Source organism: Talpa occidentalis, unplaced genomic scaffold, assembly GCF_014898055.3.
Source record: "Talpa occidentalis isolate TD23 unplaced genomic scaffold, MPIMG_talOcc4v2.1 talOcc4.8, whole genome shotgun sequence".
NCBI classification, from domain to species: Eukaryota; Metazoa; Chordata; class Mammalia; order Eulipotyphla; family Talpidae; genus Talpa; species Talpa occidentalis.
This window is the reverse complement of record NW_023605194.1, coordinates 69726120-69741294: the sequence shown is the minus strand read 5'-3', so window position 1 is coordinate 69741294 and position 15175 is coordinate 69726120. Positions and strand designations below refer to the sequence as shown.

The following is a 15175-nucleotide window of genomic DNA, read 5'->3' as shown; positions in this document are numbered from 1 at the left end:
CTGCCGCTGCAGCCCGGCCCGGGGGCTCCGGAGGGCTTCCTGGAAGCAGTGGTGCCGCCCGTGCAGCCCGGGCAGCTGCTGCGCCCTCGCGCCAGCCCCGGGCGCTCACGTGCCGGCACGTTCTCGGCTGGGCGCTCGGCCGCCTCCGGGACCAGAGGAATGTGTAGCGCCCGCAGGGACCCCTTGCTCCTTCACGCCGCAGGGCTGTGTCTGCTCCCTACCCCAGCCCCGTCCCCAACCCCCACGCCCCTGTTGTTACCCTCCCGGGTTTGGGGGCGTGGGAGCTTTGTGGCAGAGCCCCAGCCGCCAGGCTAGGGGGTGCAGGGCTGGGAGCGCGGATTCCATTCCTTGCGGGGTCTGTCAGCGCGCGCGGGGGAGCGGGGAGTGACGTGGGGACACCCTGGGCCACGCGCCGCGACCGGCCCCCCGCGGAGCCGCCTCCTGGCGCTCACGGTGCTCTGCGCCTTGTGCCCACTGATTGCAGGCACGGCCGGTAAGCGGAGCTCCAGCCGCCGCTCCCCCTTGGCGCGTCCTGCTGCAGCAAGAGGCATGGAGAAGGCCGCCCCAGGGGGACGCTGATCTCCGCGCCCCCCGCCCGCGCGCTCACGCCCCCTGCGGCGCCGCCCCGCCCCCGCCATGACCGGCTCCGCCGCGGACACTCGCCGCTGCCCCCATCCCAAAGGCGCCAAAGGCACCCGGTCCCGGAGCAGCCACGCGCGGCCCGTGAGCCTGGCCACCAGCGGCGGCTCGGAGGAGGAAGACAAAGACGGCGGGGTGCTGTTTCACGTTAACAAGAGCGGCTTCCCCATCGACAGCCACACCTGGGAGCGCATGTGGATGCACGTGGCTAAGGTGCACCCCAAGGGGGGAGAAATGGTGGGCGCCATCAGAAACGCGGCCTTCTTGGCAAAGGTCAGTGGCTTCGAAGGAGAGGGGTGGGGTGCGCAGGGATGGGACTGTCTCAGCCTTTGGTAGCGAAGAGAGAGACGATTTCCACCTTCCCTATCCTGCTACAGATCCCCCTCCCTCTCCTGTCTTCCCGCCAGCCCCCACCTGGCTGCTCCCTTGAGCCTCTGTCTTCGAAGCCTTAGAAATATGGGAAGGCGAGGTGGGCTCTCCCGAACCTGGGACTGTGTGGTGGGCCTTGGGGAGGTTTCTTTAACTCTTCAGCCAAACTCTGTGGTGATCACCTCACTTCAGGCACCTTCTCCTTCTGCAAAAGCAGAGGAGTCCAGTGCCGGCTCAGATGCCCGCCAGCACTCCCATCTGCAGCCCTCTTTGGAATCTCTGGGTCCTGTGTATCTCCCCTGGTTAATGATTTATTAGTCTGTGAATGAATTTGCAACCAACCAGTCACACTTCTCAGCATGAATCATTTCTAGACTTTTTGCCAAATTTTTGTTTGACACTTTCACCTCTGAAACTTGCAAAAGAGCTAACTGCCTGATTTCATGGCTTCTCTAGGCTCTGAGAAAGAAAAAGAGGAGTTTTTGGCTCAAAGGGGCTCTCCAGGACACGTGACAGCCCAGAGTGAAACTCTTTACCTTGGAGAGAAGCCAGGGTGCTGGCTGGGCTTGGGGGCCCAGGACTGGTTGCGTGGAACAGGGGGAAGGAGATAGCACAGTGGTCAAAAATTCAAATGTGGTTGGCGCAGCAGAGGCTGGGGGTGTTGTGTGACAGATGGTTTCCCCTGCACCCTGGGGACACTGGGAGGGCTGAGAAGATTCCTGGGCAGGTCTGGGAATGCCAGGCCTGAGACCTGGGCGGCCATCTGGTCTGAGTCCCCAACTTCAAGCAGCTGGTGCCCTGAGCATCTGAGCATGGTGGGTCAGGAAGTTGAGTGCACCCTTGGGGGTCGTGATGAGCCTGAAAGCTTCACAGTGGTCTGGTGTAGTTTTATGACTGCTGGCTAAGGAGCTCTTCCCGCTGCCCAGCTAGAGTCTCTTGTCTGCTGTCAACCACAGTCACCCTTGCTGAGATCTCCTTGACCTTGAGAATCACCCTGGGGCGGCCTGGCAGTTCTGACTTCAGAATTTGGCCTGACTTCAGGAAGCCTTTCATTACCAAAGGAGGAGCCTGGAGCCCTTAGACCTGGCGGAGAGGGGGCTGCTGGGTACAGAGGCCTGTCCGGTGTTCCCTGCGGCCTCCCCGTGCGTTTGCTCAGCCACGCTGCTTCTGACGGTGGCTTCGTCCCTCTCCCGACCTTGAGCAGATCCCCTTTCTCTGAGGGAATCACAGAATGTGAGTTGGGTGTAGTCTCCCACCTCTCAGAAGACCCCTAGGTGTGGGGGTGCGTCTGGTCCCTGGCCTGGCCAGATTTAGTTTGGGTTGTTGAGACAGAGATCCTCTCCTTCCCCTCAAATACATTTTGAGCCTGGGCCTGGGGTGGGTGGAGCTTTCTTTCCACTCCGGCTCCCTGCTGGTTACAAGATGCTGCTCTTGGAGCACAAGACAAGAACTAGTCCTGCCTCCTGCCGGTGCTTCCTCTGGCCTGGTGACCCAGGTCGCTTGCTTAGAATCTCTGGCCTTGGTTTTCTCATCCATGAAAGGGGAAGTGTCACGTGCTCTGCCGTCCAAGGCTCAAATCCCGCCACACTGTGACCAGAAGTGCTAGGTTCCCAGTGCTGGTGGCTCTGGAGGGGCCCTGGGCAACAGCCTCAGCCGGGGACCTTCTTCCATTATGAGGCTTCCTTAAAGACCAGAGGGAGCTCCTGTGTCTCTTTATGTGCCATGCTCCCTGGTTGACGTCTTGCCTTCTTTCTAGTTTGTCTCCGACAGTCCCCTGAATAAGCACATGGGGGGCACTTAACGCTGCCTGGGCTGTTTAGAACCTGGAACTACGCCCCAGAGCAGAGCCGACACTCCATTGTTGTGGCCGAAGGCCGTGTTCTTAGAGTCCCGTTTCCTCGTTGCAGCCACACCATCCTGCACTTTCTCAGCTGCCTGGAGGTCACATGAGAATTGTCAAGTCGGGGCCATCCAGCCCGAGGTGGGCATTGGCTTCTTGGCCCAAAACAAAGAACTTGACACCCCTGTCTCAATGGCAGCATGAGGGCTGACACTCAGCCCCGACCCCATTGAGGCACGCTCCCCTCACTGATCCGGAACTCCCAAACCCTGGCCCCAGCCAGACCCTGGTGTGGGCTGCAAAAACTGGGTTTCTAGGGCCTGCTCCTCTCTGACCCTGGAGGGACCGCTCCTCACGTGGCCTGGAGGATGTTTTCCCTGGGGCTCAGTCCTTCCCTCCTTTAGCCGAGTCTTGCTGAGGAATTTGTACAGAAAGAGTTGGAGGTGGGAGGATGAGTTTCAGGGAGATGAACCTTGTTTGGCGATTGAATGTGGACCCAGAACAGAAGACGTGGACAGAGGAAAGTCTCCAAAGCCTGAAAGGGGGACTGAGCTGCTTTGGCCGCTGGCCATCCTGCTGGCACTGAGGGGAAGTTCTGCCCGGAAGTGGAAAATCACATTTTCAGTGGCTTTAACTTGCATTTCTCAAATGATTAGTAAACTAGAACATTTCTCCCCAAATCTTTTTTTTTCAATTTTATTTATTTATTCTTCTTTTTATTCTCCCCAAATCTTTGTTCGCTGTTTATATTTCCTCTCTTGTGAAATTTTGGTGACACGCACATAGCAGGTAGTTTACCATCTGGTGCTGAGTGCGTCCACGCTGCTGTGTGACATCACACCGTCCACCCCCAGCTGCTGCTTCTGCCCAGCTGAGACTTTGTCCCACTGAAACGCTCACTTCCCTTTGCCCCCACCCCTAGTCCCTGGCACCCATCCTTCTTTCTGTCTCTGAATTTAACCTTTCTAGATACCTCATTTAAATGGAACCAGGCAGAATCTGTTCTCTTGTGACCGACTTAGTCCATGCAGCGTAATGTCCTCAGAGTTGATCCCTGCTGTAGCCTGCTTCGGAATTTCCTTCCTTTTTAAGGCTGAGTAATAGTCCATTGTCTGGATGGACCATATTTCATTTATCTAGCCCTCCATCCACAATTCTTGATTTGCTTCTACTTTTTGTGGCCATTTTCTTTCTTTCTTTTTTAAAAGATTTTATTTATTTATTTGTTTGTTTATTTATGCATAGAAGAGCTGGGGTACAGGTCAGAGGTGCAGGGGGTGAGAGAATTCACCAGAGACAGAGTGGGGAGCAACATAGGTGGATTTACTGAAATACACTGTTGAGTGGAACAGTGGGTAAGACAGGAGAGTTCTGCTGCGCCATGTGGGTCATCTCCCTGGCCGGGGATCGAACCCAGGCCATAGCGGTAATAGCCTGAGATTCAACCCCTCCCCTAGGCCACCAGGGAGGCCCTTTGTGGCCATTTTCTTTTCATTAAGACCTAAAGAGTTTTCTTAGCACCATGTGAATTCTTTAGGAACGAAGGCTACTACGATGAGTGTCCGGGGGAAGTGGAAGTTTCCTCCTTCCCATTAGGGTGAGGGGTCATCTCGTGATGCCCCTGAGTGGTGTGTGCAAAGGCCTGATCACTGCAGATTCTGTTTTCCTGAAAAGCAAGTACCACACAGGTTTCCAGGGCAGACCCCTGAGAACAGTGGTTGCTGAATAACCACCCAGCAAGGTGCAGAGCACGGGTGGGCAGACCCTGAGTTGCCTGAGTTGGGACCCTTAGGCCACAGAATCCTCATAGCAGCCCGATGGTTCCAGGCAGGTGCTAGTCCAGCTCTCTCACCGGGAAGAGACTTCAGGCCAGAGGCCACACAGCTTGCCCGGGGTCCACAGGGCAGGGACATGAACCTTGTGTCCATCCCCCTTACATCCGGCTCCCTGTCCACCATCTGTTGGGACACGGTGGCTGAGGCTGTGCTTGGAGGCTGACCCCAGGCCCAGACTGACCTGCCGCCCCAGGGGTCAGGGTGAGCTGTGGTCAGCTGATGTCACCCCTCAGCCATCTCTCCTCCCCCACCCCTGCTCCCACTCCAGCTGGTTTGGGGAATGTGACCCCAGCCCCTCAGCCTGGCTGAGGTAACCGGGCAGCTGTTTGTAAAATCCTTTGGGCGCCACCGGGCTGCCCTTCTGAGGTCCAGCTGCCGCCTGCCCCCACCCACCCTGCGGCTCTTGGGGGCTTTGTCAGGCTGTGGAGAGTTGACCTAACCCTCTGGATGGGTCCCCAGCAGGCCCTGGAATGAGCCTCTGGCCACCTCAGGGCTCTGGCCAAGGATGCCCCTCAGGACCCTTAGGTGGCTAGATATTCTTGGGGCCTTTCCCTATCCTCACCAGCTTCCCTGCACATGGGTGCAGAGTGCAGGGTCCTGTACGTCCCCCGCTTACACCTCGCCCCGCCGGGGCTGACGAGGAGGCCGTGCGCCCTGCCTCTCCCTCTTGAAATCTCAGCTCATCCTCAGGCCGAACAGGCACAGCCTCTGTCAGTGCCTCCTCGTCCTTTGCAGTTACATCCCCTCATTGACTCATAGCTGAAATTCTGGGTAGGGAGGCAACAGAAACACGAGGACACACTTAGCACTGTGACTCGGTGTGTGTATGGGGGTGCTGGGGAGGGTCCTGTGAGTGGGTGTCCCATGGGAGCTATTTGCTCCCCAAAAGGACTCTCCAAGATGGGACTGTGATTTGAGTCCATGCATGGTAAACCCAACAGTTTGCCAAACAATGTGCATGTGCGCGCACACGCGCGCACACTCACACACACACAGAGCACCCTGGCTGGAAAGTGGCATTTGTGACCATCTCTTTGGCTGCACGGGCAGTTGCTGTGAAGTAGGGACATTCCAAAGCCAAGAGGCACTGGAGGTGCGGAGAGGCAAGAATGTCAAGAGCCCTTGTAAGTGAGCGCAGCTCAGGTGCAGGCCTGGAAGGGCCTCCGCTGCTGCCAGCCAGGCCGGGCTCCCCAGGGCCTCTTTCCCTGTTCTCCTGAGCATGGAACTAACCTGCCCTGCTCCTGCGAAACGCCTTGCGCCCCAGCCTCCTCCCTCCCTGAAGCTGCAGGCCCTTGGGCTAGTGTCTCTGTTATCAACAGAGCAAGGCCACTCCTTGCTTCCTAGGATGCCGCTAGGTTAGAGCCCCTGCCAGCTCTTGCTCGGGGCCCCTGGGCAGAGCTGCTGAGACTGAATTCCTGCGAGGAGGTGCTGACCTCCCCTTTCCAGACTGGCCACTGCTCCTTTCTCTTCCCAGCAGGGGCAGGAACGCGGCCCCCTCAACTCTAGACCCTGTGCATGTGGCCAGAGGAGGCTAGGAGGAGGGGGTGACTGGGCGCTGGGAGGGTCGGAGGGAAGGTGGTTTCCAGAGTGCTGAGCAGAGGGCCTCCTTTGGGCGGGGCCCAGTGGGGACTCTCAAAGCCATGAGGTCTGGCTCAGGTCTCACAAGTGCAAACTTCCATGAAGCAAGGAGCTTTCAGTTAGGACTTGAGTCAAATGCATGCAACCTTGATCTGAATGATGGGGGCCCCACATGACAACCTTGATAGGAATGATGGGGCCCCATGACAACCCTGTAAGCCTACAATTCCATCGGTGGCAGAAGGACAAGGTTTTAAACTTCTAGGCAAGGCTGATGACCAGGCATGAGCTGTGGGCAGCCCTCCATCTGCAAGGAGAGGGCCACATCTTGGGGTGATTGTCCCTGGCCAGCAATGGAAAGCTCTTAGGACCGCGGATGGTCTGCAAGCATTTCACATCGGCTGCAGTGGGCGCCTGTGCCTGTTAACTTGGGGGCTCTCCACAAGCCGCCAGGTTTACCTGTGCCTGTTCCTCTTGTGTGTGTATTGGGGTCTCCCTGAACATCCACTGCTTCCCCCACCATCTGGGCATTTTCACTGACTGCTCTTGTGACAAGTATGTCTCCTAAACAGCTATGAGGGAGGGGGCCAGGGACAGGCCCAGCAGGGCACATGGGGCTGTGGCCGTGGGTCTCCCGAGCAGCCTCTGCTGTCTTGGGCTGGGCTGACATTCGGGCGGCTGTACCCCAGAGGAATGATGGGCCCAGTGTTCAGAAGGAGCAGGGCAAGGGCAAGTCCAGCACTGGGCAGTGGACACATAGCCCTGGGCCCCTATGGGTCCCAGCACCTCTGGACTCTCCCCCTCACGGGCCAGGCAGAGGCCACACCTTAGCAGCAGCAGTTCCAGCGGAGAGAGCACGTGGCCAGGCACGGGGGATTCAGGGCTGCGCCGGGCACCCCTGCCCAGCCACTGGGTGCTCCTCCAGCTCTCGTAGCCGTGGGGCCACTCGTGGGGGCGTTGCGTGCAGGGCCAGGTCATGTGGGTCCGGGTCCCAGATGGAGCAGACGCACCAGGGGTGGCATTTTAGTTGGTCGTGGGGATCGCCCCACCTCAGCTGCCCTCTGCTGCCCTCGGGCAGGTCATTACTGCGGCCAGTGCACTGACATCTTGACCAGGCAGGGCCTTTGCGGTATCAGCTGATCTGGGAAGCAGGGCGCATTAGTATATGGGGAAGGGGAGGATGGGGAGAAGTGGCGCCCCCACACCATGCTGCACTTCTCCAGGCCAACAGTGACTCTGTAAAGGGCACCTCAGGTGGCACCCACATCACAGGTGAGCCCCTGCCCTGCAGCTGGGGGGGTTTCAGCAGCCAGCCTGTGAGGAGCAGCTCACAGGCCAGGCTTAGGGGCTCAGGGGACACCGTAGGATGTGGTTCCGGGTTTCCAGGAGGTGCTGAGACTGGGGGGAGACCCGTGTGCGCATCACAGACCGTGTGGATCAGCAGGGGAACATGGGAGACTGTCAGCAAGCGCCTGGCCGGGCTGGGGGCCTGGCTCAGGAAGCAGACCTGAGCAGGTCACCTGACCAGCGTGGCTGTCCACCCTCAGGAGCAGCTTGGACAATTTCCTCTGTGTCCTGCCCCATAGTGTCTCCTTGATGGAAAGATCTCTCTCTCTCCCACAGCCTTCAGTCCCCCAGGTTCCAAACTACAGGCTGCCCACGCCCATCCCGGACTGGCTGCAGGCAGTGCAGACTTACATGAAGACGCTGCAGTATCCTTCCAGCCATGGCTGCGGGTGTGACCGCGAGCCGGGGTGTCTGTCCCCGGCTGCTCAACAAAAGCTCTCTGAGGTTGGTGAGGCCGGGCCTGGAGTGTGGCCCCTGCTCCAGGGCCCAGGAGGCTGCATGCCCAGATCACCCCCTTAAGCAGGGTGTGGGCAGGGTCAGCGAGGAGGCACAGGGCCCCCCTTCCCTTTCTCCACCTCCTGTCCTCTCGCTTCCTCTCCTCCCTCTCCTCTTGCCTCCTAGTCGCCTGTTCCTGTCTTTCTTTCCATATTTTTTGGCTTTCACTTCGGACCACGCCTGACCGCGCTGCCTCTGGCTCATGCTGACCCAGACTGGTGACCTCACTCTCTTCTGAAGGAATGCAAGGGCTCTGGAGGGGACTCCACCCCTCTCGAGATGGAGGAGCAACTGGGGAGCCCTGGGGGTCCTGGACCTCTGTGCTACAGGCCAGAAGTTTCTTGTGGATTTCTGTGTCTTCCCCCAAGGCACTGAACCCCACCACTGGCCTCACCCCCCCCACAACCCCCCCGCCACACACATACACACACCCACACCACACACACACCACATCATACCACACCACACCACACACACACCCATACCACGCTCACCCCCCACGCACACATCACACCATACACACACCCATACCACACACACCTCCCCCACACACCCATACCACACACACCACACCACACATATACCACACACACACCACACCACACATACACACACTATACACCACACACACTCACACCACACACATGCACACAACACACATCAAACACCTCACACACACACACCACAGCACACACATACACATACTGTACATCACACACACACTCACATCATACACACATACCACACACCACAGCACACACATACACACCACACACATATACATACATACACCACACAGACCCACACACACACCACAGCCACCACACATCCCACCACACCCCACACACATACACCACACGTGCTACACACACTATCTCCCCACACATACCACATCCCCCCCACACCACACCCCACACACTATTCCCACCACACCACACATACACCACACACACATACCACATTCACCATACATACCACATACACCACACACACACACACATACACCACACACCACACAGACACATAGGGGCTGGGGTTTCCCCACAAGAATAGCATCAACAGCTCTTCTGCGTGGCGTGGTGAGATTACTCAGATTGGTCGCTCAGCCCCCGTCCCAGATTATGAGCTCTTGCTGGGTGTCTTCATAGTGACATCCTGAAGCAATGTTCAGGGAAGGCGGCCGCTACGGAGGAGGCAGCAGTCCCAGCCCGAGACTGGCCATCTGGGTCCAGGGCTGACCACCATGTGAGGAGTTCTGGGAGGGCCAGAAGCATCAGCTGTCAGAGTGAGCCTGGATCCAAGAGCTCAGCCATGTTAGATGTTATGGACTTCTCACAGAACATTCCAGAAGGTGACAGTAGTTAGAACGACTCCCACTCCTGTCTGGGAGGTGGGGTTGTCCAACAGACGAGGGGCGGGAGCCTGGCTGGGAACGTGCTGTTGGGGCATGCTGTGTCCCCCTCACTTGCTCACGCTGTGAGGCCAGCTGTGCATCCCTGGGCCAGCTCCCCAAGCTTTCAGGAGCCAATAAAGTCAGGAACTGAGATGTGAAGGCCAGGTGATTTTTTCTATTATTTTGTGCTAGTTTGTGCAGTGTGAACTAGCGTATGAGAAGGGGAGAAGTTGGACGATTCTTTGAATATTTGCCAACGGCCCTCTCCTCCAAAGGCATCAGGATCCTTGGATGGAGTGAAATTTTCAGTGAAGTGAAAATTCACTTCACAGTATGTTATTTAGCCTTTCATTTTTCTCTTTTACTGCTAGAATTTTGTACATTGTATTCTGTAAAGGCTGGGCAAGGAGCCTGGATTATTACTATTATCACCCTTGCCTGTCATTTCCAAACTGGGGAGCTTGTTAAAATTACCAGCCTGAAGCTTCCTCTTTAGCAGCCTGAGATGGGGCGACTCTGATGAGCATCTGGGTTGAGACTGATCTGAAAACAGTCTCTTGGGGAGAGCTTGGGATCTGTGTAGAGGGGTTCCCAGGTGGCACTGCAGGAGCCGGATCTGCATGGGGAGCCTGTGTGAGGGGGCCCATGCCTCAGGCCTCAGGTGCCCAGCCATGCTCCTCAGCGGCCACCTGGGCTCACCTGACCTCACATGTCAGCCTGGTTACAGGTTTACGGGAGTCCCCAGCATGCACTTTGCTATAAGACTTGTTTGAGCCAGAGAAGAAGTAGAAAGCAGCTCTTTAGGCCGAGAAAAGTCAGAGGTGTGACCTCGGGGGTGTCTGGATTCCCGCAGGGGATCTGGTGCAGGCATGCCAGGCCCCAGAAATGGGGGGCTGGCTGATCCCGGGTTACAGGTAATGGTGTCACCATCTCAGGCTCAGTGACCAACGTCAGGTGTCAGTCTGGGCAGGACATGAAGGTGCTGCCTTCCCAGCAAGCTCTGCTGTAAGAGGTTGTGTGCTACCGAGAAACCTGCTGAGAAACCTGCTGTAGCAACCGCCCTTCCCAGCACCCGCCCTTCCCTGCACCCCTCTTCCCTGCACCCCCCTTCCTCCACCCGCCCTTCTCTCCACCCACTTCCCTCCACCTGCCCACCATCCTTCCTTCCTCATCCATCCATCTGTCTACCCACCTACCCTACACTTCTGTGCATTCATCTTCCCATTCACCACCCTCCTTTCACCCCTTGCCCTCCTCTCTTCCCTCTCTCCCCCGCCCTCCCTCCCTCCCTGGCTCCTTTCTTCTACACACCAAGCATCCGCCCACCTCCACGTCCATCTGCCCCTTCTCCCTTCCATTCAGCCCCACCCTCCCTGCCTCCTTTTCTCCCCCTCCCTGCCTGCCTTCCTCCCTTTCCTCCACTCCCTTCCAACTCATCCACTCACACACCCACTAATCCACCCACCCGTCTACCCACCCAGTCACTTCTTTCTCATTTGTGTCCTGTTTGCTAGCTGGAATGTGAGGGGCTTGTCCAGGCTTAGGGGTGATGAGATGATAGAGAAATGGCCCCACCCCTCAAAGAGGTGCAGTCTAGAGACAACCAGACGGGCTTGCCGCCAGCCGGCACAGGGCAGCTTGGAAACAGCTGCTCTAATCGCCAAGGTGCTTTGGAGCCTGAATCAGAAATGAGATTTCGGGGGCAGGGCAGCGAGGGGTCGGGCAATGGCCACCTTCGGGCTTCTGGACATCTGGAAAGCCTCCCTCACTTCCTCGCCCATCGAGAAATCCCTGCCCACCTTCCTCTGCTGCTTCTGGGACCTTTGGAGTTTTGTGTTATTTTCCCTTTATGTGCATCACACAGATATAACCACACGGGGACCCAGTTCTTTGAAATTAGGAAAATGAGACCGCTGAGCGGGTAAGTGGTGCGAGGGCTGCGGGCTGACTGCTGCTGCCCGAGCGCCGCCTCCTGGCCCATGCTGCCTACGTCCCAGTGCTGAAGTGGCCTGTCTGGGTGGGGTGCGGTGGGGCTGGGGCGGGCTCCCCATGTCCTGTGCCACACGAGGACACGGTGGCCACTGCACTGACCTCCAGGAACGAGCTGGGGGAGGATTTAGGATTTTGGTTCTGCCAGGTGTGGGCAGCCTAGGCTCCCACCACGGGGTGAGGTGTCCCCTTTCCCTGCCTGCCCCTGCTGGCGTCCAGTGTGGAGACCAGCTTGATGACGGACATGCAGACAGACCGAGCGGAGCCAGCAGCTGTGAGTGCTGAGGCCCTTGCTGTGCTCTGTCCCGCAGGTTGATGGAAACCGCGAAAGAGATGACCCGGGAGGCCTTGCCCATCAAATGCCTGGAGGCTGTCATCCTGGGCATGTATCCTTTCCAGACATTTCTCCACATTCCCAGGGCAGCCCATGTGATGCGGGGGGCCTGTGAATGCCCCGGCCCACACAGAGGATGGCTGCTGCCTCCTTGGGGAGACTGAAGCTGCTCTGGTGCCCCCTGAGGTGACCCAATGGAGCATCCCCTGGTGCCACCATCAGTGAGACCTGTTAGTGACGCCTCCGTGGGAGTGAGCTCCCGGCCAGACTCAGGACACAGGTCTCAGACTCAGGCCAGACTTAGAGAGGACTGGAGGGAGAGGTGTTGTCACCGTTTCTTGTATTCACCTGGCATTGTGGCAGGAAAGACACCCAAGAGGGTGTGGGATCCTCTAAACCCATTGCCAGGGAGAATTCTGGAGTGGACTGTGGACACCAAGCAGTGTGGAACGCCCCGACCCAGGAGCATAGAGCAGAGCAAGGGCCTGGACTCTCCATACCTCTGCTCCACTTCCCACCAACTTCCTGGCTCCTCAGCCAGGGGGCCTGTGGCCTGGGATGATGGGGCAGACATACTCTGATGGAAGAGCAGGGATCCCCCACCCCATGTGGCACGTGGCGGGACGGAACAGAGGCCAGTGACTCAGCAGGACAGAAGCGTGCAAGGCCTGCTGCTAGGGGCCATTAGACACTTGAGTGCTGTTTCGAGAAGCAAGAGCTTGTCCTAGAATGCTCCGGGCAGCCCAGAGGCGGGGGTGTCCAGGGCGCACCCTGGCCAGGTTGCTCTGAAGCAGATTTGGGGGTCTGTCTGCAGGGGCGGGGGCCGATCTCCAGAGCTAGTGGGACGCTATTATGGGAGGACCGTGGTGTGAAGTTCGCAAGGGGGCCCCAGGACTGGGAATGGAGTTGAGGGGCTTGTTTCAAAGCGCCATCAGGGAGAAAGGATTTGTAGGACTTGAGGTCAAGTGGATGAAGGTGTCGCTGAGGAAGGAGGCAGCACATCTGAGCCTCTGGATTGGGGGACAGTGTGTGTGGCACAGGCTGGGGGTGTGTGTGAGCCAGAGACAGGACATGCTTTGCAAGACCGTAAGATGCGGGTGGAGGAGAGGTGCTGGATGCATCAGCACTACTTGGGGACCATGAATGGTCAAAGGCAATGAACCCACATTTCTGGCTTGGAAACTTGGGTGCCTGCATAGTGACGCCTGAGGCCAAGGGAGGATCAGACTTGATGGGGCTGAGATCAGACTTGGTCATGCTGATGTGGGGGCACCCAGGCAGGATGTCTGATGGGGCGTTTGGGGCGTGCACTCAGGAGGGTAGTCTGCCCTGGAGGTACAGTTGTGAGTGATTTGGGGAGGTGTCTGCCGTTGGAGGAGTAAGAAGAGACAAAGATCAGGATGAAATTCCCCTATTTTTTAGTCTGGGGTCCCAATGAGCCCGTGAATGAGGCCAAAAAGGGGCAGTAGGGGGCAGGGAACTCCAGGAGAGAAGCAGAGCCAATGTCACCAGAGGAAGCTGCTTCAGACAGGCTGGGACGGGTGGGCGGGGCTTGTCTGTGTCTGGGCAGTATTTATGGGAAGGGGCTCTCTTCCCTGTGGGACAGGCTGGCCAGATCTGGGACAACTTGGCCACGGTGCCCGGCTGACATGGGAACTATGGAAACTCGAGCCTTCTTGTGCCTCTCCCCACCCTCTTGTCCTCCTTGTTCCCCACAAAGGAGATGAAGCATGTGCCTGGGAGCCCAGCAGGAGGGCAGCAGATGGTGGGGTGCCCCCCTTTTCATTTCAGGACAGGCGTCACCATAGCTGTTGGGCAGAGCTTCCTGTAGCTTTGATGAGGGAGGGGCATGGTGGGGGGATGTGCTGGTGATTAGTGAGGCCACATGGAGTCCTCTGTCCACTGGTGGACAGCTCTCTGCAGCCCCTACAGGGATGTGAGCCGCCTGGACAGAGTCCAGCTTTCTGTCCACTGTCCTTTTGTTTCTGCACATCTTTCATTTTTATTTTATTTTGTGTAGAAGAACTGGAGTGTAGACCAGAGGTGTGTGTGGGGCAGGGTGGTGGTGAGAAGATCCACCAGAGACAGAGTGGGGAGCAGAACAGGCAGATCCACTGAAATTCACTACTGAGGGGAACAGTGGGGAAACAGGAGAGGTCTGCTGCGCCATAGGAGTCAGCTCCCTGGCAGGGGATCGAACTCAGGCAGTCATGTGCTAGCACTGAGACTCAACTCCTAGGCCACCAACCAGGGAGGCGCCCTGCACATCTTTGAAATCCAGCATCCCTTTTGGCTTCTGGAATGACCTCAAGCTGGAATGTGGGAGTGTGGGGGAGTGTGGGGACCGTACCTGTTGCCTGCTTTGGGCCTGTCTACATCGGGATGGTGGGCTCTTATGGGGTGACATTTCAGAAAAGCACAGGGTAGGGGCAGGTGGAGAAGTGCTCCCACGGTGCCCAATTCAGGGAAGCTTGACGCTGGGACACAGACAGGTAGCCCAGCCCCGAATTCTGCAAGTGCAGCTCCTCTCTGCTTTGCTTTGCAGCATCCCTGCGGCCTGCTTCCCTCTGGGCCAGTGGAGGACTTGATGTGGGTTGTTAGTGGGTGTCTCCTGAAGGTTCTGGGGGATCAGCATTGCCTTGATGTTGAACCCAGCCGATCAGGCTTCAGCTTGGGAGCCTGTGTCCACTGGCCTGTCCCATCTTGTTTTCTTATATTTAGTCTTAGCCTAGAGGTCGGGGTTCATGCAAGAAGAGTCTCCTCTTGGCTTCTTGCTTGGGTGCGTGTACTTAAAGCAGAGAGATGCTCCATCCTGGCAGCTTCTCTGGGCTCTTCTGACTCCACTGGGAGCTGAGGACGGTGAGTTATTCCAGTGACAGTTTTCTGAGCCAGGTGAGCCATATCCCCAGCAGACTGGATCTTCCAGAGCCCGGGACCCGCTGCCCCTCTGTGCTCAGCAGCCCAGGCCCCTCCTCACCCACGTCCACAACTCTTCGCCCCCTCCCATCTGTGTCCAATGCTTTAAGATGATACTGGCCTACTCAAGGGTGCCAGTCCTGCAGGTGGTGACTTGGGATAAGCCGAGAGTGCAGGCTTGCCTCCCTCGCAGCACATGTCAGCTTGGGGTTTAATTGTGGAAAACCAGTCATTCCATAAATTTACAATTTTTGCATTTTGAAAGTATTTGGCTCAGCGGCACTGAGAATGTTCACATAGTTGGGTAGCCATCACCACCATCTGACTCCAGAATCATCTTCGCTACCTGAAACACCCTATCCAGGGCAATACCAACCCCTCAAAACCCTGGCACCCACTATTCCACTTTTGTCTCTGTGAATTTGATTCACAATCAAATA

The 15175-nt window shown here is 57.5% G+C and overlaps 1 protein-coding gene across 3 annotated transcripts in view; it reads left to right on the top strand.

Moving 5' to 3' along the window:
- The first annotated feature begins 630 nt into the window (after positions 1-630).
- Positions 631-15175, top strand: part of VASH2 (vasohibin 2) — a 29939-nt gene continuing 15394 nt past the window's right edge. For all 3 annotated transcript variants that reach the window (XM_037497570.2, XM_054690759.1, XM_054690760.1), the window contains exons 1-4: positions 631-912; positions 7885-7973; positions 11361-11417; positions 11797-11871. In XM_037497570.2, coding sequence (XP_037353467.1) covers positions 637-912; positions 7885-7973; positions 11361-11417; positions 11797-11871 — 497 coding nt within the window. In that variant the 5' untranslated portion in view covers positions 631-636. The remainder of the gene's footprint in view (positions 913-7884; positions 7974-11360; positions 11418-11796; positions 11872-15175) is intronic.